A 24,102-nucleotide genomic window follows, 5' to 3' on the forward strand; every position below is an offset into this window, starting at 1 on the left:
TACAGCTCATTTACAATCACCCACGTGTCGATTTTCAGCTTAAGAGCCTGTGCGATGATCACGGGTCACACTCTTTTTATGTCAGGGTAGGAATGGGTCAGATCCCGACATCGTGGCGTTACGGGTTGTTGTCAGTAGGTATCCTATACACGCTTTTGAGTGAGGTGTGCGTGTCATGCTGCTGTTGTTTTTATTAATCAATCGCATCTAAATTCGTAAGATGACATTCGATCAAAGTCCAAAAGCACAAAACGATATGAACGCTGACCGGGAATGAAAAGAGGTCCTTCCACCAGTCCTATAATCACTTCTCGACAAAATTGTTAAAATAATAATAAAAAAGTTTCCCATAAAAACAAACAAAGAAATATATAATAAATTATACAGTTCTAAGCGACTCTCACGGAGTTCGCAATGATGTTCCAAGGGGGGGGGGGGGGCGAATTCAGATAAACCATTACTTATCAAGTCACACAGATAAGCATTTCTCGCCTCTTCCTTTGGAATAAGCATATATGCCTGTAGTTATATGGATCTATAAGTTTTCAGTTTTATATTTTGCGATTTCCAGCCATGTCAATATTTGTTAATGATAACATTTACCTTTATCATTTTTCCTCTCTCACATAATATAATAATCATGCAAAAGCGCTACTTTCCGCATTATACATTAATAGAGACAGTGTTACGAAATTGACAATTTCTACAGTGAGTTATATCACCTTCTCCTTTCCTTGCATATTTCATATCGAATTTTTACTGAGCATGTGCTGAATCAAACTAACCCAAATAAATAAAACGCAAAAAAAGAGAAAAAACAAAAAAAGAAAAAACAAAGCAAAACCAAAACAGCCAAACAAATAAAAACTTTGCGCCTGGAAATTTTGACCTTCATCTATATCATTTTTCAGGACGTTTTCTGTCATCATAGCCTGTAAAGTTGTTGGTTTGACACTTCTATCTTTTTAAATCTTTTAATAGAATCTATGCCTGCCAATGGCAAACTCCCCAGCGAGACACAATGATCCACTTAAATCCAGTGGTGTAGGACCCTATTAGTGTGGCCTTCGAAATGGAGCTATTGTGTGGCGTCATTATCCACGGTCAGTGCGAAATGCTCGCAAATAATAATGATAATGTGTTGAGGAAAGGCGAATATTATTAGGCATTAGGTAGCCATTTAATCACCTGGACGTAATGTCAGATTCACTTTAATTGACACTTGAACTGTCACTCTCATTTCAATGATTTCATCAAGGATGTCTCCATCCCGACGTTTGTTAGTATTTCTTTTCGTTTTGAGTCTTTTAAATATCCAATGGGTAATACTGGATATTGGAGCACATAGCTGCCTACATTAGTGTTGATCCGATATCCACGCGAAGGCATGCTCAACTATTATTCGACCCACATCGCACAAATCCACTTTTCCCGCGACTGAAACTCGTCTCGTGGCTTAATAGCTGGCAGGGACGCTCAGGTGGTAATTAATAGGCCAGAACTCTGGATACCTGACCCGCCAAGGCTTCGGCGGTCTTGAAATTGTATACAGACCTCAAACTGTTAAGTGAGTAATAATTCACGGCTGACACAGCTTCTGCCAAGTGTGAAAAAGATTCATTTTCGTTGTCGCGCCGAACCAAAAGCGCGCACTCTGCCTACGCACGTAATGAAAACTAAAAGATTCTCCACCACACTAATACAAATCGAAATGACTGTATTAGATCTCCTCCACCCCCTTACTTTTTTTCCCGTCAGAAATGAAGGTTAGTGGGCTGAACCTTTAATCTTTGTCCTTCTCATCATCAATAATTACCGCATCTGAGAAATATCTCACGTAGGTTTTTTTTTAAATTCTTTTTCTAGTGCCGGGTTGCACGAAATGCTAGCTCAGTGTTTCCGAATCTAGAGTACGCTCCTGTGTTTTGAAGCAATATGCACGCTGATTATTATCGGTTCTGTTATGAGACGCGTGGCATTTAATTACCAGCACGCATATTCACATATTATTGCCTTTTTATTCAAAGCGGCTCATTTTTGCTTGCGTGTAGCTAGCTACCTTGACTAGCTCTAATTACAGGTAGTTATACCGATAGGTTTGAAGGAATCTTGATCCATGTTTTCAAAAAGAACGCATTTGCGCATTACATCTCGTGGTACAACTCCTATAATATATACCATACATTGACAACGCGATGCTGAACAACACTAAACACATAGTAGCCTCTTGGCTGCTATGTACTTTCCTTTTGATGAAATAAACCAATATCTATCTTTCTGTCTATCTATCTGTATGTATGTATGTATGTATGTATGTATGTATGTATGTATGTATTTATGTATCTATCTATCTATTTATCTATAATATGTATGCATATGTATGTATCTATTTATCTTTCTATGTATGTATGTATGTATGTATGTATGTAATGTGTGTATGTATCTATTTATCTATCTATCTATTCATCTATCTGTCTATCTATCTATCTATTTATCTATCTATCTATCTGTCTATCTATCTTTATCTATCTATCTATCTATTCATTTATTTATTTATTTATTTGTTTATTTATCTATCTATCTATCTATCTATCTATTCATCTATCTATTTATCTATCCACCTATCTATCTATCTTTCTTTCTTTCTTTCTATCCATCCAGGGAAGTGTTACAACTAAGATTGAAACAAAAGAAAGCAAGTACAGAACTTGCCTTTATATTGCTAAGATACGGACCCTGAACGTCTTCTTTTGGTAATTATCATAAATAACATTTTTTTGCGATTACAATGTAATACGCTACTCTCTACAACACTCACATACACACACACTGCCCTTAGTTTGCAGCGTCTATACACGCATGCGGTTATGCTCTTCTGTTTGAATAACGAGTAGTTATTTGCAGGACTAAAATTATATCGACAGATGTCGGATGTGAAACTCGATGTTTGCCGAAGAGCAATAATGTGTTTGGAAGACAGGGAGTTACGTAACACTACCGAGAAGTATGTTTCCGATATGAGACCTAACAGAGAGGGCGTGCAAACACATTAATTGTTAACGCATTCAGCCCTATACGCTTGATTTCAAATCACACGTAGTACCACACTGCATTAGGTTGGGTTTTTTTTCTTCTTCTTCTCTTGCACATTAACATAGTTATTGGTTATTAATAACTGTCGAAATCAATGGGGGTTGGTGTGTTGAAGAATAGGGAGACATATAGGACTAAATAGAGAGATACAGTGGCGAATCCAGAGGGGGGCGCAAGAGGCGCACGCCCCCCTTTATTTATCGTTAAAAACAAAAGAAATAAAAAGAAAAACAATGAAATGAGACCCGGAAGTGGCACCAGAAATATTAGTTGCGCCCCCCCCCTTTTTTTTTACAAAATTCCTGGATCCGCCCCTGAGATGGATAATAGCTAGAGAGGAGGGTGAGGAAGAAAGGAAGAGGGACTTTGTAAGTATAGGGGAGGGAGGCGGGGGATGAATCAATCTGTTTGTGTGTATGTATGTGTGTCAGTGTGGGTGTGCCGTTGTCTGTTTGCAATGACCATTGTAAAGACGTTCTGATGTTTAAGAAAGTGGAAGAGAGAGAGAGAGAAAGAGAGGGACAGAGAGGTTTTCCTTTTTTTTTGGGGGGGGGGGAGGGATAGGGTGGGGATGGGGTTGTTTTATTCCAAGAACTCTTGTATGAAGGATAGTGTGTCGGGAAACACAAACGGTCAAGTGCGCGGACGGTATATCCGGTCATCTGCGTCCATCTCCCTAGGTGCATAATCACGAACTTGACGAGCTAATTTCACTGCGCTATCTAACGGACTCTAATGCGGTATTTAGGGCACTGTGCTCAGAGTGACCCTTTGTAGAGCAGGCAACCGTTTTGTAGCGAGGATGCGAAGTAGATCACCACTTTTTTTTTTCATTTTTGAACGGGTCTTTTCTTTGTTTCTTTTAATTGATTTTTGGGACTGAATATTTTGAATTTTTAATGGATGTTGTCATCCTTTAGCTTATTACCGGTGTTTGATTCTCTTTTGAAATAGGCCTGCTTGATAACCATGGTGCCTCTCCTTCTCAATTTTACATCCCAACTCATCATTACATATCAATCAAGTTCTAATTACTCGACTTGAATGTGTGTTTTATTTCCGCAGCAAACAGCAAACGTTATCACTTATTGTCTTTGTCTTGGTACTGAAATTTCTTGTTATAATGAGACAAGATGAGGCTTTATTTTCGTGGACGGAGAGTTATCGTTATTGTGACCATAATTTTGTCAATGAGCTACATTTATCATGACTGTTAATTGAATCGTATCTCATTTCAGTATATGTAAAAGAAGAAATAAAAAGCAAGACCTGTTGTGCATTTCTGCTGGCTTAAATAATTCAATAAGTGAATGAGTGACAAAATTGATAAATATACATCATTGCGGGGGGAGGGGGAGGTGGTAATTCATCTTTTGGGACAGAAATATCAACCGTTGACACAATGTCGCTACAGCCGTTTTTCATTTAATTTCTGTCTTTATCTCAATCCAAAATAACGTATCCCGTTATATCATGCACGCGTATAATACGCATGTGAAATGCAAAATACAATAAGTGAACGAAATGTATAAACTCTTTAGGATCACATCGTTAATATGAGGAGATAAAGGATTGGAACCAATGACAATGGCAAAGGTAAGTAAGGTTATGAAAATGTCATAAAAGATTTGAAGAATGAGGTATAAAAGAGATTTATTTGTTCATCTCTAAACGTCGAGAGATTACCCCCCCCCCCCCTTGCTTTATGCTCATGATAATAAATTTTCCTCGTCGTTTTTCCTTCTCTCCACAGTATGGTTTCATCAATATATGCGTAAAGGCTCTGGTGACGGAGAAATTCGGAGAAGAGACATGGCAGAAAATCAAGTAAGTGATCTCAAACAATCAACAACCACTGATTAAATTCTGGATGATCGTTGCTGTTGCTAGTCTAGAATGGACTTAATTTTCAGAAGACACAGTAGAGTATTAATACATGAGTCAAATTTAGAGTTAGAAAGAACTGCATCGATGTAATTCGTAGTTTCCTATATTGCACTGTAGACACAGGACGAACATAAGGTACAGTGTAGGGTGTTCCATCTTATGTTTCGCTTTATTTACTGTAGGCACTATGAAGATCAAAGAAATAACATTGTCATTGATTGCAGGAGTATTAAATTTTGTATATTGGAGAAAACAACGGGGTATTCCCATAAGTACCTATTGGTAATTTGTGTCGATTGTGCTTATTTTTCTTCAGTGTGCACCAAACAAAATGCTTCTTGGTGTAAGACAAAAAAAGCAAAGCAATGAAAGTCGCATAAAAAAATGTTACTGTCAACTCAAATATTCCTGATGATCATTGTCATTTGAACGCAATCGGTTGTCTTTTTTCGTTGATTTGTTTTTAGCTATGAACAAATCCGACCGACGTGCTGTTGTCTATAGCAGTGCTCAACAAGATTTGGATTTTATAATAGTATGGACGCAGGAGTCGTGCGTTATTTGCTCAATTCATACTCTGCGCGCACATGTAATAGGCGGTATCATCAGGGATGATTAGACACCCTGCAGATCCGCATCAAAGCTCCTTAGTTTATTTTCGTAAAGTGTGGTTGTCAACAGGTCTGCGAAAAGCCAAGTAAACGATGCTCAACTTGATCGTGCTTTAGGGCGTTGAGGGCGTCGAATTATACCCGTTGAGGCAGATAATGTAACAGAGCCCAGAATCAACAGAATATGAGACACATAAGCTCGACTGCTTTGCTCGTTTTTTCCTTATTATTTTTTTTCTTCTTTCTCTGTCTCTGTTTATCTTTGTCGGTATCTGACTATGTAGCTATTACATGACCTCTCTCCCCCTCTCTCTCTCAATATTTTGCCCTCTCGCTTGCTTGTCTATATTACAATATATCTCCCTCTCTCTTCCTATATCTCTTCATGTATAATCTTTCCTCTCTTTCTCTCTTCATGTCTAAATCTCTTTTTCCTTCTTGTCTCTCTCCTTTTTAAGTATGTGTGTGTGTATGTGTGTGTGTGTGTGTGCGCGCGCGCGCGTGTAACAACTATAACGACGTTCTGCAAATCACTTTCGCCTGTGGGAACTGAATCGAATGAGAAATTGGTAGATAAAATTCGCAGCGATTGCCCCCATCGACTCATTGGCGTGTGTGTACCGACCCTTCAAGGGGACCTGCCGTCGTTTTCGTTCAGATCCTCCACCAGTAAACCGGAAATTAGGCACCCTTTTGGGACCAAATTTTCGCCAAAGGTAGATGGGGGTCACATTTCATGTCACACAAGTTTCGGATCACCTTTCTTCAGCCTCCTCTTCTTCTTCCCTTTCACCCGTTTCTCCTTGTGTTTTATTTTACTTTAAACATTCTCCTCTCCCCCTTTTTTTCTCCTTCTTTATCTATCAGTCCCTCTATCTCTGCCTATCTTTCTTTCTATCTATCCATCTGCCTTTCTGTGGCGTCTCTTCCTGTCCTGTAGGTATCCCAGCTTGTCGCCACGCTGCCATCAAAATGAGGAGGTGCGGGCCGACCGGCTTAGTAAACACGCCAATAGTTGTCATAAATACCTGGGACGACCCGCCGCACATGGCAACGAATGTAATATGTCGCCAGAGTTTCGCATAATCCCTGTACAAATGGCGTCCTCGATCAGCACAATATTATGATTGAGCCTGCTTTGAGATTGGGGGATGAGACGTATCACTGGCCGCCCTTAATTCAGTTGTATGTTGGCTCTGAAAGCTTTCATGCCTGCGCCTTGAATCACAGAGCAGCCGTGTTCAGATTAGCTATATCGCAATCGCACATTTTGCTCTTCATTCTTGCGTTGTCCAATATGCGTCGGCGCTATATGCAAACATCCGATTACACGTCCATTTCCTTCTCTTAAAGACCAGTTGTCAGATTTCAACGTGATTGAACTTGCTGAAACACTAAATTTAGCATCGTAGATGCTTATACGGGTGATATATCATATTCACTATGGTCAAAACTATGAAATTCTCCTATCTACCCCAGATCAAAAAGTATATATAGTACGGATAAGATGTATCGCATTAGATGTATACTTGCAGTGGAAACTTTAACCCTATCACCCTCTACCCCATTCCCTCTATCCCTCCCTCCCTCTCTCTTTCCCTGTCGAGAGGGGAATAGCTTCTTGCGCTCATATTCCAAACGATTTTTCACAGAACGCGCGCACCTCCTCCAACTTGTTAATGTTGTATGGTACTATATACACCATGCCCCGAAAAACAAAATCCCCAATAATAAAACACGTTTCAGTCACAATGGTGCCCACAAGTAGCCAGCTTCCCCACCCCTTCCCCTTCTCTTTTAATTTTGTCCACTCTCGGTCGATATTACTGAAGACGACCGGCCGATTCTTTTCAAGGGGCCAAACATATTTTTGCTATGGGAATGCAAGACGTCGCTCGATGAAATGTGAACAACCGACATTTCTGACGCCTTTGCACTGGAAGATGACAAAGAAACAATCGTTAGAAAACTCGGACAGCATGCCTGTGGTATATAGACCTACCAATCGTTATTAATCCGTCAAATTCAAGAAACCGAGTTTCTCTAATTTGACGCTCCGTAGTCTTCTATTGTAATTTTCATTATTCATTGCTAGTTTATTTCTCATAGTGTTGGAAATTGGAAATAACTTTGGGTTCATTTTATCCAGAGGAATTTTCTTTCAATATGACGTAAAGTCGTATACTGTTTTTGGTTGATGTCAGAAAAAGTGTTTCAAGGAATAGAGTCATTGAAAAAAAAAGAGAAGATTATGTTGCTGTAAAATGTGTATTTTGGGCATTTCTAGTGTCATAATTATGAATTTTACAAAAATTCAAACATGAAGATGGCACTCTCAATGGAAAATAATTTTAAAACGATTCGATTTTTCGTTCTGAAAGACTAAGAATTTAATGGAGTCTTCTGATTATTAAACGTATGATTTTCTGTAATTCATGAATACGTTCAAGATTTTCTCTGCTGTAAAGGCCCAAATATTGCTGCAATGTTTTATGTGGGATGAAACAAACGAATGATGAATTTCTCTTTTTTTGTAGGGAAAATTAAGTGCGTAGCGGCCATAATGGGGTTGTTCCAAGACAGATTTTAATCTTTACCCCACCAAAAAAAAAATGAAGTATACGATTTAAACTCATTTCCTTGTCTCTGTAGATTAAGTTCTACAATTACTGTAAATTTTACGATGTCTTATTGTTCAACATTGTTCAAAATGATGTGTCAATATATCAATATCTAAAGTAGATTTATTTGCTGACATCCACCTCCTTATGCTCTAAAGAAAACTGAACAATTTTATCATGAAATAAGCCGTTACGATCTGAGCCTTCACCAAAAACACTCATCTGCAAATTATATATAATTTAGATTATATTGAATATTTTAAGTCATTGATATTCATGAAAAGATAATGAGAGATCCAAGAATAGATCCTTGTGGTGATCCGAACTTTATATCTTGGAGATTTGGTGGGACTTTATATATTATTTATTTCATATTTCATATGTTGATTTGTGATAAAGCTTGTCCTTGCCCCCTCATACAGTAATAACGCACTTGTTTTATAAAATGAAATGTAACATTCAAGTAAATGCGATTAACGCAGAATCTTTTTTTCTTTTATGGCCAGATTTATGTCGTCAAGAAGTCGTGACATTGCTGCTTCTGTTGATCGGTTCTGGCTAAATCCATATTGATGTTTTTTATAAGTATGTTGTATTCATCTTAAAAAGAAGGTTCATTAATCCTTTATAAATACATCTATCTATTTGGGACTTATGGTCAAAAACTGACATTTGACGACAGTGTTTTTGATAGAATCATTTTGTTTTGGCGATCAATTAATATGATTTAGAAAAATACCGGATTATTATGGGGATGCTAACACGGGTAAATTTCCCGTTCTTTATTACTTTCAGAGACATATTATCCATTGTCATTAAGACCTGTGCATTTCAGTAAGCTTTTGTTCTTCTTTCTGTTTTGGTGTATTTTCTTTTAAGACATCCATTGTGAATACCTTCGACTTTTCAGCGTAAATCATTACAAATATCGTATGGCATTGATCGGTATGTCTTCATCTTCAGATGATGTGAAATCAATCCTTATCGAATGGTGCAAGTTTTCCCTCGCAAGGCCTTATACGACTCACACACACACACAAGTACAGCGAGATTCATGAGTGTGCTAAATTCACTTTGCGAGCTATGCGTAATGTTTTGTCGAATGGTCTTAGGACATGCAAAAGTCCTTTCATCAAGCTAACTGTTGGAAAGTGCAATCATAGAACCGTCCTCGGACATCTTTTCACTAATCGATCTATTCATTTCACTTTTCCAATCCGCGTAGGAGGAAAATAAAGTTTATTGATCGCCAATAAAAATTTAGAAAAGCGGGAAAGCACGAACACACTTGTGGAATGCCAAACACGCGTTGCCCATGACAGGTCTGCCCTTCACGCGAGCTAATTTGTTTGACCTGGAGAACAAAATGCGCTCTCCATCATTTCCATGGCAACAACAGAAGCAATGATGTGTATGTCTACGCCCTGTGTGAGAGTGTGTGCGTGTGTGTGTGTGTGTGTGTGTGTGTGTGTGTGTGTGTGTGTATTGTGTGAGTTTGTAAATGTGTCTGGATGCGTACGGGTATTTGCACTTTTAAATTGAAAATAATATTAGTTTTGTCACCGTTATCGACCTCCAGACCTGTTTGCCCCGAAATCACCGTCCGGAGTCCAGCAAAGTACACATCGCCAATCATGACATCATAATTTATAGTGCAATAACTTACTCTTGCTGTAAGGTTTCTGTGTTCCGTACCGATTGAGTCAAGACATATTCATCCCTGCGTTTTCCATGTCAGTGTTGTATGTGATTGGCTGATTGAATAACACACACACACACACACACACACACACACACACACACATATATATATATATATATATATATATATATATATATAATATATATTATATAATGTTATTGATTATGTTGCGATGGAGAAAAAAATGAACAGAACTGAACTGAACTATAGGAGCTTGCTTCCAAAAGGTGCTAAATCCATCATTTTTTCAATGGATTTAGCGCCTTTTGGAAGCAAGCTCATATACGTACATTGGAAGATAGAGAGAGGGAGCCGTACGTATATAGATACTAGTAGATTGACGTAGATCCAGCTTCTACACAGTAGAACTTTGCATGAACTGCTTCTCAATTCAGATGAGAGGAGAGAGCTAGTGTGTGTATGAGAGAGAAAAGGATTTGAATATATTTTTGAACGTGTAAATGTTTGGCATTTACTAGTAGTTGTCAGATCACATTTGTAGTTTATGTATTAATTGCATGCATGTCGACAACGTAAGAATGTAGAACAGAAATCACTGAGGTTTAGAAATGTCGTGGCGGGCGTATAAGTTTATAAGACAGTAATTGTAGTCATTAAAGGAGACCTCCGGATGATTTTCAGATTTTTACATTTGAACAACTATAGATTAGTTATACTGAGGACAGAGTTTCAGAATTTGTGATAATCGGGATGAAGAATGAAAATATTTTCAAAAATTAGAACAAATTGCCATGAACAAGGATGATGACATGGCAGAGTCACAATAACAATGCATGAGTTGGGGCTCAAGGAAGCAGAACAAAAGAAAAAGGCATGCATAGATTATACACAGGTGAACTCGTAAGCAAGCGGTACTGTAATGGAATTACACTGCTACATTTCTTAAATATGTGAGCCTCCTATGTCATCATCCTTGTTCATTGTAATTTGTTTAAGGTTTTTCAGAGTATTGTTTCTATGCTTAAGAACCACAATAAATTCCAGAAATATATACACGGAGTTGTCGATTTATGTACTATACATGATGTGAAATTATGAAAATCGTCTGGAATGTTCCTTTGAATTCTGTTGTTTGTTGCTCATGTTACCTTTGTATTCTATTACGGGTTCGGGTTTTTTTTTCTGTAAATACTGTTTTGCATTTATTTCATAATATATGTTAACAGTAATAAATGGCAACGTAACCAGGCGATAAACAAACTGATAACAGAGTGTACAAAAATATATTTGATACAACATTTTGTTTAACATTAAGCATGTGTACAACTTTGATTTATGAAGTGGGTGAAACCTTTGTAAACAATATTGCTTAAAGCGAAGTAGCGCCTAAATTTAATGCATACGTATGGATGTGGAGGACTCAGTGAAAACATGTCAATAGATTATAATGACTTGCCATTTTGTATATTTTCAAAGGAAATTGCACAGTATTACGTTTGTACTATGCGTGCAAAGGGCATGATACCTTTGCAATGTGCATATTGCTGAGGAATTTGACATCTCTGTATGTTTGTTGTGAGAGTATAAAGGACAATTAGTGAGCCTGTCGATTTCTGTAGAAAATTTGTTCAAAGACGATTGACGAGACAACAATATTGTTATGTGACACAGCACTTAAATCCAACGATATTCACTTTTTTGACAGTCATCATGTTTACAGTGATAGACAGGACTGCAGGAAGGGCTAGTATCGTATGCAAGGCGCGGGAAATTAAGTAGGCCTATATACAATCCTGCATCGGTTGACATCGTGGCATAATGCTTTCTGAATAGCTGCATTTAACCAGTACAGTGTGTGGATGAGACAAAATATATGAAAATGGCCCCGACCTGTCCTGACTGATACTTATTTGCCTTTGATTAGTGTTTGTATTTAAAACGACAGCCAACGCGGATGCAATATCGTGCGGAATTGGCGGATTGCCATTAAGACCGTTAATTGAGAACGCAGTTTTCTACGTCGGCTCCATTCAAAATTAACTCGATAATACGTGGGCGACATTTTCCTCTTTTTGTCGTTTTTCAAGGGCAACATGAATTAAACAATAGATGCACTCATTTACTGCTCGCACGCGACCATCTCATATTTGTCCACGATAAGCTTTCTGCGTTTGAATCTCTGCGGGTATGTGGGTGTATAAGCCAAGAATGCGTGTATTACCACATCGTTTTGTGGAGGTTAGTAGCCGACAGGTTGAAGAAAGAGTTGCATCAAATGAACGTGTTTTAGAAAGCATTAGCGGTGCCGCCGGGCATAATGCCAAAGAAAACGAACACAATTACCAGTAGACACGCCATACCATGTTATACCAAGGTGGCACATGCTGTAATGTAAACGAGCACAACACCATTCCAACAAAACCTCGTATGACAGTCAATTGTGTAATTAGCTGTGATATAAAAATCTAAATGGACCTTAATAGAATGTTTATATCTGAAAAAAAAATGTTATGATTTAATTCTCCATTGCATTAGTTCAAACGTGTTTCTTTTTCTTTCCTTTTGGTTCCGTTTTTTTCATCTAACGAAATACCAATCGCTGCAAAGTTATACAGTCAACCACATTTTAGAAGTATGGTTTACGCTTACCTAATAATCATGCATGGACTTTTGTTACAGCTAGTTAAAGCGATACTGTAATGTCACACGACTTTGCTTTTTCTGCTTTCTTGTTTTAAAGGCCGCAAGCACATCATAGAAAGAACAGTGTCCCACAGTGTGAAACACAGTGTGAAACACACTGTGAAATCTCTTCACACTGTTAAATGTGACCGTGCACCTCAAAACGAACATAAAGTCGCACACACTGATTAAGCGTGAGGACTGAAAATAAGTGAAATGGGTACACCTAGCTGAACTTGACTTTTTCATATTTTCTGAAAGAGCGGGTCTTCTTTTACATTATGCTAAAATTTGGTATCATAAAACGGGCAGGAAAGTGTGTTTTTGTAGCAGCTTATCTCGAACATTTTTGGTAGAATAGTGTGATTAGGTGTGTCTTTAGAATCCCTTTTTCATTTCTGAAAAACCTTGTCCACACTCTTCACTTTCAACTCTAATAACTTTTGAAAGGATAGTGCTACTGCTTTGAAAGTTGGCATTAATTATGGACAGAATGTGATAATGAGGCATGCTTAATTTCAATTTAATTTGATAATCCCTTCATTGTTGTTAATCTGGTGGTTTACTTCCTGTTTTTTGTCCCATTCATCGCACAGCCAGCACGGTTTGGTAAAGATTAAGCGCTTGAATAGACACTGTACTTCAGAGCCTCTTTTCTCAGTTCACACTTTTCCTGAGTTTGTGCTTTCTTTCCAATATTTAGATAGGTTAAGAGAGTCCATTTGATTTGAGTTATACATCATTTTAAAGCTTAAAGTCTGCTCTTTCAGAATATGGTCTTAACTAAAAATTCATATCTGGCGACTTTTTGTTTGTTTTGAGGTGCAGGGTCACAAATTATAGTGTTTTGACATTGTGAACACATTGTGAGTGATCAATTCACAGTGTGAAACACAAAATTACTATGTGAACTTTCTGTGAAAAACCACACCAGTGTGAAATCATCTTCACACTATTATATTCGAGCGTTTTCACAAAGTCGACTATGTGAACACATTGTGAATCACTGTGTTCTTTTCAGCAGGATTATAGGCTTGTACCCTCTGAATGTTGATTGGATCACTCTGTTTTGCCCCTCATCGCTACTGTTTATCTTTGTAATCATGAATATAACCTGCATTGGTGGCTAAAACATGAAATCGTCATTGAGCTTACCTGATGATGAAATATCATACAATAAATCAAATCAAGACAAATACACTGTAAAACCATGGTTTCATTCCTAAAGCGCTATTCCTCACATTTAAACAGATATTGCCTGAATAGTGCATGCTGATGGCATCACTAATAATCACATGCACACAAACACACAACTGAATATGAATTTTGTTATTATATAATATGTGTTATATATATATATATATATACATGTATATATATATATTTACATATATATATATATATATATATATATATATATACATATATATTTATATATATATATATATATATATATATATTGATATATTGATATATAAATATATGAAAGCAAGATATTATTCAGAGGAGTGAATATATATATATATATATATATATATATATATATATATCAAGAGGGAGAAAAGACATTTATAGCCAGAGGTATATCTATTAAAAACGTGGATCACTAACAACAACAAAAAAAAAGGAAGGGAACGGGGTAATCTTTTTAGCTCTAGCTAAATATGTTCCACCCTATTATTTTTTCACCTCTGAGAAATCCAACACTGCGCTCGGTCTTTATATATATATGTATGAATTTATATCCAAGGGAGAAAGCCTACTTCCCCCAGCAGCAGATGAAATTGATTTGACCACTGTATAGTAATCATTCAGTAAAATATTCCATTCGTTTTAATCTTAAAGCTTTATGACATTTCCATATAAACCGGCACTGTCCGCAGAATCCTAATTTTGTATAGATTGAAAGGTATTTATTAATTAGATAACATCTCTTGCAGCCAGGAGGCTGAATTGCGGACATTTTACAAAGATCATCATGAATACATTCAAATATATAAACATACATTAGAAATATTAACTATTGCACAATAAAATTGACCTTTACCATCAACAAACAAAAAATACAATTATTCACATCTCTGTTCTTATTTGCATAAATAATCTCTTTTGTTTGATAAATAACCTTACTAAAAAAACAACTTTCTTTTCATCTACTCATCTTCTTTTCCTCCATCTTCTCTTTTACCCCTCCTTATAAACATTACCATCCTCGTCTTCACTTTCACTCCTTCAACCTCTTCTTATTCCCTGAAATTATCCTTATCATAATCACACATTATTATTTTTCGTCATTAAAAATAAAAATACCCTTTAGTCTCTATCAAAAAGAAAAAATCAATATACATTCATCGAAAATATACTATTGTAATGTATTATGTAAAACACTGGTTTCGTATCAGTAAAATTATTCAAACTATAAAAAATTTCTTATTTGACATAACACAGAACAGAGGAAAATAATATGGCAATTAAACTGATGTAAAAAAAATCTGCTGAAGACTAAACAATTCTGGCAAATGAAAAAAAATGAGATGAAATCAGAAATAAATGAATGAATGGAGGGACCATAATCAAACACATCATTACAAAGAGAGAAAAAAAACCCCAACCTTAACAATAATGAATCCACATGCGATTTGTAACAAAGTTGAGTGTTATATCAGATTATATCCGCTTACTCAAGTGTCTCTTGTGGACTAGATAAATCAATGTAAGAGGATTGAAAATAACAACAACAACACGCTATGGAAGAAGTACAAGTCAACGCACGTTTTCTGTGCGTTGATTCTAATCCATTTCCTTATTTCAGTACGGTTCATACCAGTCACCCAGTCGTCCAAAACACATAATCATTGTGTGTGCATGTCTGTGTTGTGTGTTTATAATAGTTATTATCCATCATTTCGCCTTGGTTTTACTAGTATTCCACTATTCATTATTTTTTGTTTGGGGGGGGGGGATTTGAGCCCGCTATGCATGTCAAGAGAATCCTTGATATCTTACATCAATCTTGCTCGTGATGTCTGACAAATTGTAAAGAAAGCAACATTGATGCACAAATCACAGTGCCCATCTCAGAATTGAAAACGAAGAAGAAAAAAAAAAAAAGATTGACAAGGGCAAAAAGGAAAAACACGGGCTTCTCGCTGTCGCCCTGTTGCTATGGTATGAAATCCGAGCTTGCACCTGAAATATTAGGAACAGCTAGAATTTAGAAAAGCTAACACTTTGGAGACCAAAATGCTCCCAGAAGTAATTCATTTGACAGACATTCGATAGGATTGATCTATGTGTCCCTTTTAGATTCACCTCATGTGCTCTTCTTCCAAACTGAAAGGGAAACGCATTGCTCTGAGACAAAAGAACAACAACAAACAACAAAAAGCCAAACCAACAAAAAGAAAAAAAAGGCACACATAAAATAAAAAAACAACAATAAGTAGAGGAGAAACAAAGATGGAATTTTACCTCTCCATAATAGCTTAGACTTTTCCCGGGACTTAGTCCATTTTCCGTTTCTGGAATAACAAACTTAAGACAAATAACAATGTAAGATATATAATGAATATTGAAAAAACAGAAATAATCCACAAACAAATACTAATAAAGCAAATAATACACGAATAAGAAAAGAATTGTACATGTGTATTGATAAGTATGAAACTGGATAACCAGAGGGCACTGACTGGTGAAATAAATAGGGTTCATCCCATTAGACCAACTCCCACGAGTCATACAGCCCACGAGTTCGACATTGAAAATAGGTCCATGAGTCATACGGCTCACGAGTCATACAGCCCATGAGTTCGACACTAGGCGGAAGCAGCCCACGAGTTCGACAGATATAACACGGAGCTTAATGTGTCGGTCTCGTTGGCCTTTAATAGCTTAGTGTCGAACTAATGGGCTGTATGACTGTGAGCTGTATAACTCATGGGCTGTATGACTTGTGAGCTGTATGGCTCGTGGGCTATGTGACTCGTGGGTGTCGGTCTCGTGAAGTGCACCCAAATAAATGTCAAAACGTTAGGCAGTCAACGTTATTGATTTATAACGGGCATAGAAGTTGGTCATTACTGATTTTATAGATTTAGTTGGATGTGATTCACGTGATTATAATGAAATGCTTTAACAGTGTGTGTTGGATGCAGGAAATGCCATGACCCTCTTCAACTATGTCAAGCATGTGAAACATTATATGGTCCATATTCCTAATTTCATAAACATGACATTCAAATTGTCTCTCCTTATCTCTCCCTGTCACCCCCCCCCCCCCCCCCCACAGAACTCAGGCTGGAGTGGACGATAGTTTCATCTCACACACTACCTACACAGATGCAATAACACTCAAATTGGTCAAGGCTGCCAGCGAAGTGGCAGGTAAGATCTCCAGTATCTTTATTTTGGTGACACTTATAGAATAATGATAATCATGTCATCATTATTGTACATTTATAGAATTGTGCTTGTGTTGCAATGTCGAATTCGTTGGCTGTTTTTACCTAGTGTCGAACTCATGGGCCTTATTTGCCTTGTGTCGAACTCAAGGGCTATATGGCTCATGGTTTATTTTTTCGATGTCTGACTCGTGGGCTGTATGGCTCGTGCGGTTGTCGGTCTCGTTGGATGACCCCGTTTAATCACGTGTTGGGTGTTGATGAATGGTGCTGATCACATAACAAATCTCATATAAAGTAACAATGATCAGCACACATTTAAGAACACGTTCTGAAACACAAGTTAAGATAAACCTAAATCCTGAAAATCTAACTTCTCAACAATGTTTTAACATATCATGTACATATCTTTTGTCTCGATGCCTTAATAGAAGAAACAAGTAAACCCAAACTATTAAAATCTAACTCCTCAATATTGTTACAACATAATTATTAGTATTCCTAACATGTAACATGTCACAATTTGCGTCTTGAATGCCGTTAACATAATCGGGTGACTCTGACAAATGGCTTGTCACCTTCACTAGAGCACTTAATCGCACTCCACACTTTTTAGTCTGGGTGCCAAAACCACTTTTTGGACCTAACCTTGTTTTACCGTCCACCCAATTGTTTTTTGATGGTTTTACCTTATTTCGGGGGTGCTGAATCCGAATCTGGATGATGCAACTCTTGCATCCTTGAGGATTTTGAGATATTCAAGATGGCCGCCAAAATGGCCGCCAAAACCGGAAATTCCCACGTATTTCCTTCTAAATGGAGAGATATTGAAAACAATTGATGGTTTACCCTATTTCGAGGGTGCTGAATCCGAATCTGGATGATGCAACTCTTGCATCCTTAAGGATTGTGAGATATTCAAGATGGCCGCCAAAATGGCCGCCCAAACCGGAAATTCCCATGTATTTCCTTCTAAAAGGTGAGATATTGAAAACAATTGATGATTTTCCCTATTTGGAAGGTGCTGAATCCGAATCTGGATGATGCAACTCATGCATCCATAAAGTTTTTGAGATGTTCAAGATGGCCGCCAAAATGTCTGTCAAAATGGCCGCCAATAAAAACCGGAAATTCCCATGTATTTCCTTCTGAATGGTGAGAAATTGAAAACAATTGATGGATCTACCCTATTTCTATGGTGCTGAATCCGAGTCTGGATGATGCAAACCTTGCATCCTTGAGGGTATTGAGATATTCAAGATGGCCGCCAAAATGGCCGCCAAAATGGCCGCCAAAATGGCCGCCAATCAAAACCGGAAATTTCTATGTATTAGCTTTTAAATGGTGAGAAATAGAAAACGGTTGATGGTTTTACCCTATTTCGAGGGTGCTGAATCCGAATCTGGATGATGCACCTCGAGATAGTCAAGATGGCCGCCAAAATGGCCGCCGAAACGGAAACTCCAATGTATTTCCTTCTTATAAATGGTGAGAAATTGTATTGAACAATTGATGGTTTTCGTCAATGGCACAGTTTGAACTTGCTGTATATACAGTGAAACCAGCTCTACTGGATATCTTTGAGTTGGTACGATACAAGTGTGCCAGCAATTAACCCTTCAAGACTACAGATGCTGTTGAATAATTGCAAGATTATACTGTTTCCTCTACATATAATGGATAAGTTTTGAACACTAACAATTAATGGACAAGACATGTTCATCTAAATCATATTTTGATAGTGATGTAGAGAAGTGTACTGAAATTACCCAACATTACCTGCCTTAATCCATGAGCAGTTTTAATCTCTTTATCCATGAACACTCCAATTGGTTATTTGGTTTATATTGGTGGTCTTGATGACATTGTTGAAGACACGAGTGGGACATTTTTATTGTTATGCTTCAATTTTTTCTTCAATATGATGTAACATTATGTATGTGTATATGTATATATGTGTATATAATCTATTACAAACACACACGAAGTGAGAGCTCTATACTGGAGCTTCAAATTCAGCAAACTCAAAATAGTGTAAAACCACCAACTGTTTTATATTTTACACCATGTAGAAGGAAATAGGGGGTCTACATATGAATTTCCGTTTTTCGCGGTCATTTTTGGCGACCATCTGTATCATCTCAAAACCCTTAAGGATGCAAGAGTTGTATCCTGAGCTTCGGATTCAGCACACTCAAAATAAGATAAAAACCACCAATTGCTTTCAAATTGTCACCATTTAGAAGGAAATACATGGGAACTTCCGTTTTGGGCGGCCATTTTAACGGCCATATTGAATATCTAAAAAATCTTCAACAATGCAGGAGTTGCACCATCTAGATTCTGATTCAGCACCCTCGGAATAGGGTAAAACCATCAATTGTTTTCAATTTCTCACCATTTAGAAGGAAATACGTGGGAATTTTCGGTTTTGATGGCCATTTTGGCGGCCATATTAAATATCTCAAAATCTTCAAGGATGCAAGAGTTGCATCATCCAGATTCGGATTCAGCACCCTCGAAATAGGGTAAAACCATCAATTGTTTTCAACATCTCACCATTTAGAAGGAAATACGTGGGAATTTCCGGTTTTAATTGGCGGCCATTTTGGCGGCCATCTTGAATATCTCTAAAACTTCATGGATGCAAGAGTTGCATCATCCAGATTCGGATTCAGCACCCTCGAAATAGGGTAAAACCATCAATTGTTTTTAATTTCTCAACATTTAGAAGGAAATACATGGGAATTTCCGGTTTTAATTGGCGGCCATTTTGGCGGCCATCTTAAATATCTCAAAAACTTCATGGATGCAAGAGTTGCATCATCCAGATTCGGATTCAGCACCTTCCAAATAGAGAGAATCATCAATTCTTTTCAATTTCACACCATTTAGAAAGAAATACGTGGGAATTTTCGGTTTTGGCGGCCATTTTGGCAGCCATCTTGAATATCTCAAAACCCTCAAGGATGCAAGAGTTGCATCATCCGGATTCGGATTCAGCACCCTCGACATAGGGTAAAACCATCACTTGTTTTCAATATCTCACCATTTAGAAGGATTTACGTGGGAATTTCCGGTTTTGGCGGCCATCTTGGCGGCCATCTTGAATATCTCAAAACCCTCAAGGATGCAAGAGTTGCATCATCCGGATTCAGATTCAGCATCCCCGAAATAGGGTAAAACCATCAAAAAACATTGGGTGGACGGTAAAACAAGGTTCAGCCTCTGGCACCCAGACTATTTGCATCGACCTAACTATACAGGATATATGAGAGCGGAGAAGATCCTTGATGCAAATTTTAGCAAAGTGAAGGGCGGATGTCATACAAGCGTAAAACAGGTCACAAACTTGAGAATATTAAAATCGTTGAAGTTTTATTAATGAAAAGCAGGAAGAAGGGAAAAGGCACATGTTTTGATGCGTATTGTGACCAAGGTGAATGAACAACCACATTTTGACATGTTTGTTAAGATGTTTGTTCTTCTTTTTCCCCATGACAACTGCTTATAATTTTTCTAAAGACAAGAACGCAAGTTACACAGACAAGAAAGACAAGTTACACAGAGGGCATGACATTGCAACTATTCAGTTCCATAAGTTGCAGGTGTTCATTTCTAGATGTCCAACAAAAGCAGAACGAAATTTCACAGCTTGAGATCATGGGTGTGAATGGTACACTATCGATTATGCAAAATACAATGCAATCTTGGAAAACAATTTCCAGACCATCTGCTAATCTGTTGTGTTCTCGCGAAAAGGCATTTCTTTGTCTTGTTTGTAGCAGCTTCTTTGTTTTTGTTTTAATGGGGCGTGACGCTGGAAATTGACAAGGGAAAGTCGATAATCTTGCTCTCCTTAACAAAGGTGACCCAGGTGGCGATGTGACATTCCATACGGTGATGGCAGGTGTTTTGTCACGCATCTGATGCAAGAAATCCTTAATTGGCAGTTTCTAACTTGTCAGTCCTCGGTAGTTCTTGCCTTGCAAATATTATTAGGGAGCTTTAGATTTTGACGCGCGGACGTTTGAGACGACGAGTGCGCTGGACGTTCTCCTCTCCCCTGCGTCGCGTTGAAAAGTAGCTTTAGATTACGCTGGACGCAACGTATAAAAAATAAAGTCGCGCCCCCATATGATCGGCGCATGAAGTAGTTCTCTACGTTGCAAACTGTGCGGACGTGAAAATAGCCCAGTTAGTGGGGCAGATATGTGAAAAAGATGCTCACATCCGGCGGAAAGTATGAAATTTTGCATATAGGGGTATTTTGAGGCGCTGATTTCAAAAATTGCCGGATCCAAGAGATCTGATCACGGGGTCGGCCGCCATTTTGAATTCCAATATGGCCGCCGTCAAAGATCCCTATCTTCAGTTCTGAATGACATTAGCCATTGGAATTTGATATATAAAAGCATGAAGATATGATGACTTCAATAACAGACTTATTTGATGTGTCTGACAAGCTGCACGGCAGCCAATTTGAATTTAATACATATTTGCCATGTTAGAGTGTTGAAAATCTCTATCTCGGGTTTGTAAATTAGGCTACCTGATTGAGCGCGCGTTTGTAACTGATAGAGTGCGCGCTGATGTATTTACATTGTGACGTCAGTGAAAGGTGCATTATGCTTCCTTTTTGCTGCACTTTTTGACATGCCCGTGAATGTTAGTCGTGATGTTTGTCTTCGTAGCCACATTGGAATTCAAAATAGCAGGCATTGCGTTTGTCAGACACATCACATCTGTTAATATTTTAACTCAGTATGTTGAAATACTTGTTTACACCTAATTTCAGGGTCACTCACCACTTAGAAATCGAGATAGGGATTTTGAATATTTCGTCGAGGCGGCCATATTGGAATTCAAAATGGCGGCCATTCGATGTTTGTCAGACACTCCGAATCAATCTGTCATCACATTCAATGTGTCAAAACGCTCATGTGCACCAAATTTTGGTGCCACAGGTCATTCAGAACTGAAGATAGGGATCTTTGAATTTGTTTTGTGATGGCGGCCATATTGGAATTCAAAATGGCGGCCGACCCCGTGGTCAGATCTCTTGGATCCGGCAACATTTGAAATCAGCGCCCCCAAATACCCCTATATGCAAAATTTCATACTTTCCGCCGGATGTGAGCATTTCGAGCAATTTTTGTTACATATCTGCCCTACTAAGTACGTGTAGTGAAAAACTCAGGCGACGCAAGCTAAAAATAGATCGACTTGACGCGCGCTTCTGCGCACGCTCAGAACATGTTTTTTTCCCTCTGAATGTCCGCGCGTCTAAAATCTAAAGCTCCCTATTGTCATTCATGTTGAAACCAAGAGAATATTAATCAGAGGGGTTAAGGCTGAGGTGTGAATTTTCTTCAATTTGTGAATGGAATTGTGCAAGAAAATTAATATTCTCTTGGTTTCATTAATGCCTTATCCGCCTTGGACCACTTAACTTAATAATGTCGGAATTTCAGAGCTTGGATATTTATTCCAAGTTCATCGTGTCACTGCCGGCAACCAGGGACAGCGTGGCGGTAATGTCACTGTCCGGAAAGCAGCAGATGACATGTTCGAGTGCCGTGGTTCCTTTTTCCCGAAATGTTTGTTAAATTACAGATCAGCAGTTGCGATCCAACAAATTTCATTTGCAGAGGGAGACAAATTGATGAAAATTCACACCTTGTCATTCATGTTGTTGATATAAACAAGGAGTGAGTAGGTGCTCTAAAATTGTCAGCCCCTAAAAGTTATGAAATGACCATGCATCAGATGGCTCATTGTCCATAGTCATGATTGATATTTCGATGCGTTCAGAAGGATCCGGATTTACGCCTGACAGTGTGTGATAAAGGGCATGAAAATTATGTTTAAACCTGCAATTAAAATAACGCCAAGGGTCTTTCAAAGCGATGACTTTCCTTTGTAATTTTAATTACCAAAACCTTGATGTCCCGAAAATCTGCCGTTGTTGTTAGCAACGATTCTCCGCGTCGCTCACCACTTATTCAGGGCTATAAATTATTAGGCGGTGGAGGAAGGCGAATTATACATTAATGATAGATGGCGTAAATAATTTCCAGATGGAAGTCGTCTATCTTCTGTCAATGGCGTCCTTTGGTTTTGTCCTCGCCTGTAGAAAGGGGTGAAAAATGAGCGAGGTTTGAGGATCTAAACTTTCGTTCAGAACGACGAATGCCCGATGTCATTAAACAGACATACGTGACATGCATACTTGGACTCGACAGCCGTACGCGTACATCAAAATACGAACGCGTCAGAGTGGCAGAATTCGGCTTGAATTAATCATTTCAAATCCACATATCAGTCCACTACTCCCAAAACGTCAAAGGAATAGTGGTAATGAAATCTAGCTGAGAGGAATTCTACGAGATGAAATAAGAGCAGCTATATTTTGAAAATGTAACTATTCCAAATTCGTATCTGTTCCATTCTATTCATCATGGACATTAATGAACTCCAATTTTATGGAACTCTCTGTAGACACTTTTATAATTTACTCTAGTTCTCGATTCTTCATTCTATTTCATATGCAAGCCGGGTGTGCGATCTTTATCAAGTCATTGGAATTGGCATGATATATCAGCAATGCACGGTTAACTAACTGCCTAGTGCCACCTAGATCAGTAAATGTTGTAGATCTAGTATGTCTTAAACAAAGTTTATGGTATTATTTTGTAATACCAGATTGTTGTCAGGAACAGGCAGATGGTGACTGTGATACATGGTGCTTCCATTAATTCCAATATCCCCTGTACCTGATGTAAATGAAATAGCTCGGTTTCAGGGAATATAAAATGCAATTTCTTGTTTCATGATCTCAAAACGGAAACATGGCTGCGCATTAAAGTAGAGTAATAAATCATGGTGAAGACATGTTTAGTGTCTCATGAAAAGAGAAATCTTCCGCAATTCATAACAGCCTGATTTACCGGGTTTGTTTCTCAGCCGTTTCATTAAACAAAAGAAAAAAAACCTGACATTTATTGCTTCTTTCTGTAGCATTTTTTTTTTTTCATTCTCGTAAGCCACACTCAAGGAACGGTCTTATTCAATCAGAAAATAATCAATATTCACAATGTCAGTCATTTATGATGTAGAGCTTCTTAAAGTAGAGCATTTAATAT

At 37.9% G+C, this 24,102-nt stretch overlaps 1 protein-coding gene across 1 annotated transcript in view; it reads left to right on the forward strand.

Annotated features, from left to right (window-relative positions):
- Positions 1 to 24,102, forward strand: part of LOC139709402 (guanylate cyclase soluble subunit beta-1-like) — a gene marked incomplete at its 3' end in the record, with an annotated part of 114,977 nt that overhangs the window by 85,354 nt on the left and 5,521 nt on the right. Inside the window, exons 3-4 of the mRNA XM_071621369.1 lie at positions 4,847 to 4,920; positions 16,846 to 16,940. Coding sequence (XP_071477470.1) covers positions 4,847 to 4,920; positions 16,846 to 16,940 — 169 coding nt within the window. The remainder of the gene's footprint in view (positions 1 to 4,846; positions 4,921 to 16,845; positions 16,941 to 24,102) is intronic.

This window comes from Diadema antillarum, unplaced genomic scaffold (genome assembly GCF_040938485.1).
Source record: "Diadema antillarum isolate AM-2024a unplaced genomic scaffold, OU_Dant_1.0 seq00001431_RagTag, whole genome shotgun sequence".
Classification (NCBI taxonomy): Eukaryota; Metazoa; Echinodermata; class Echinoidea; order Diadematoida; family Diadematidae; genus Diadema; species Diadema antillarum.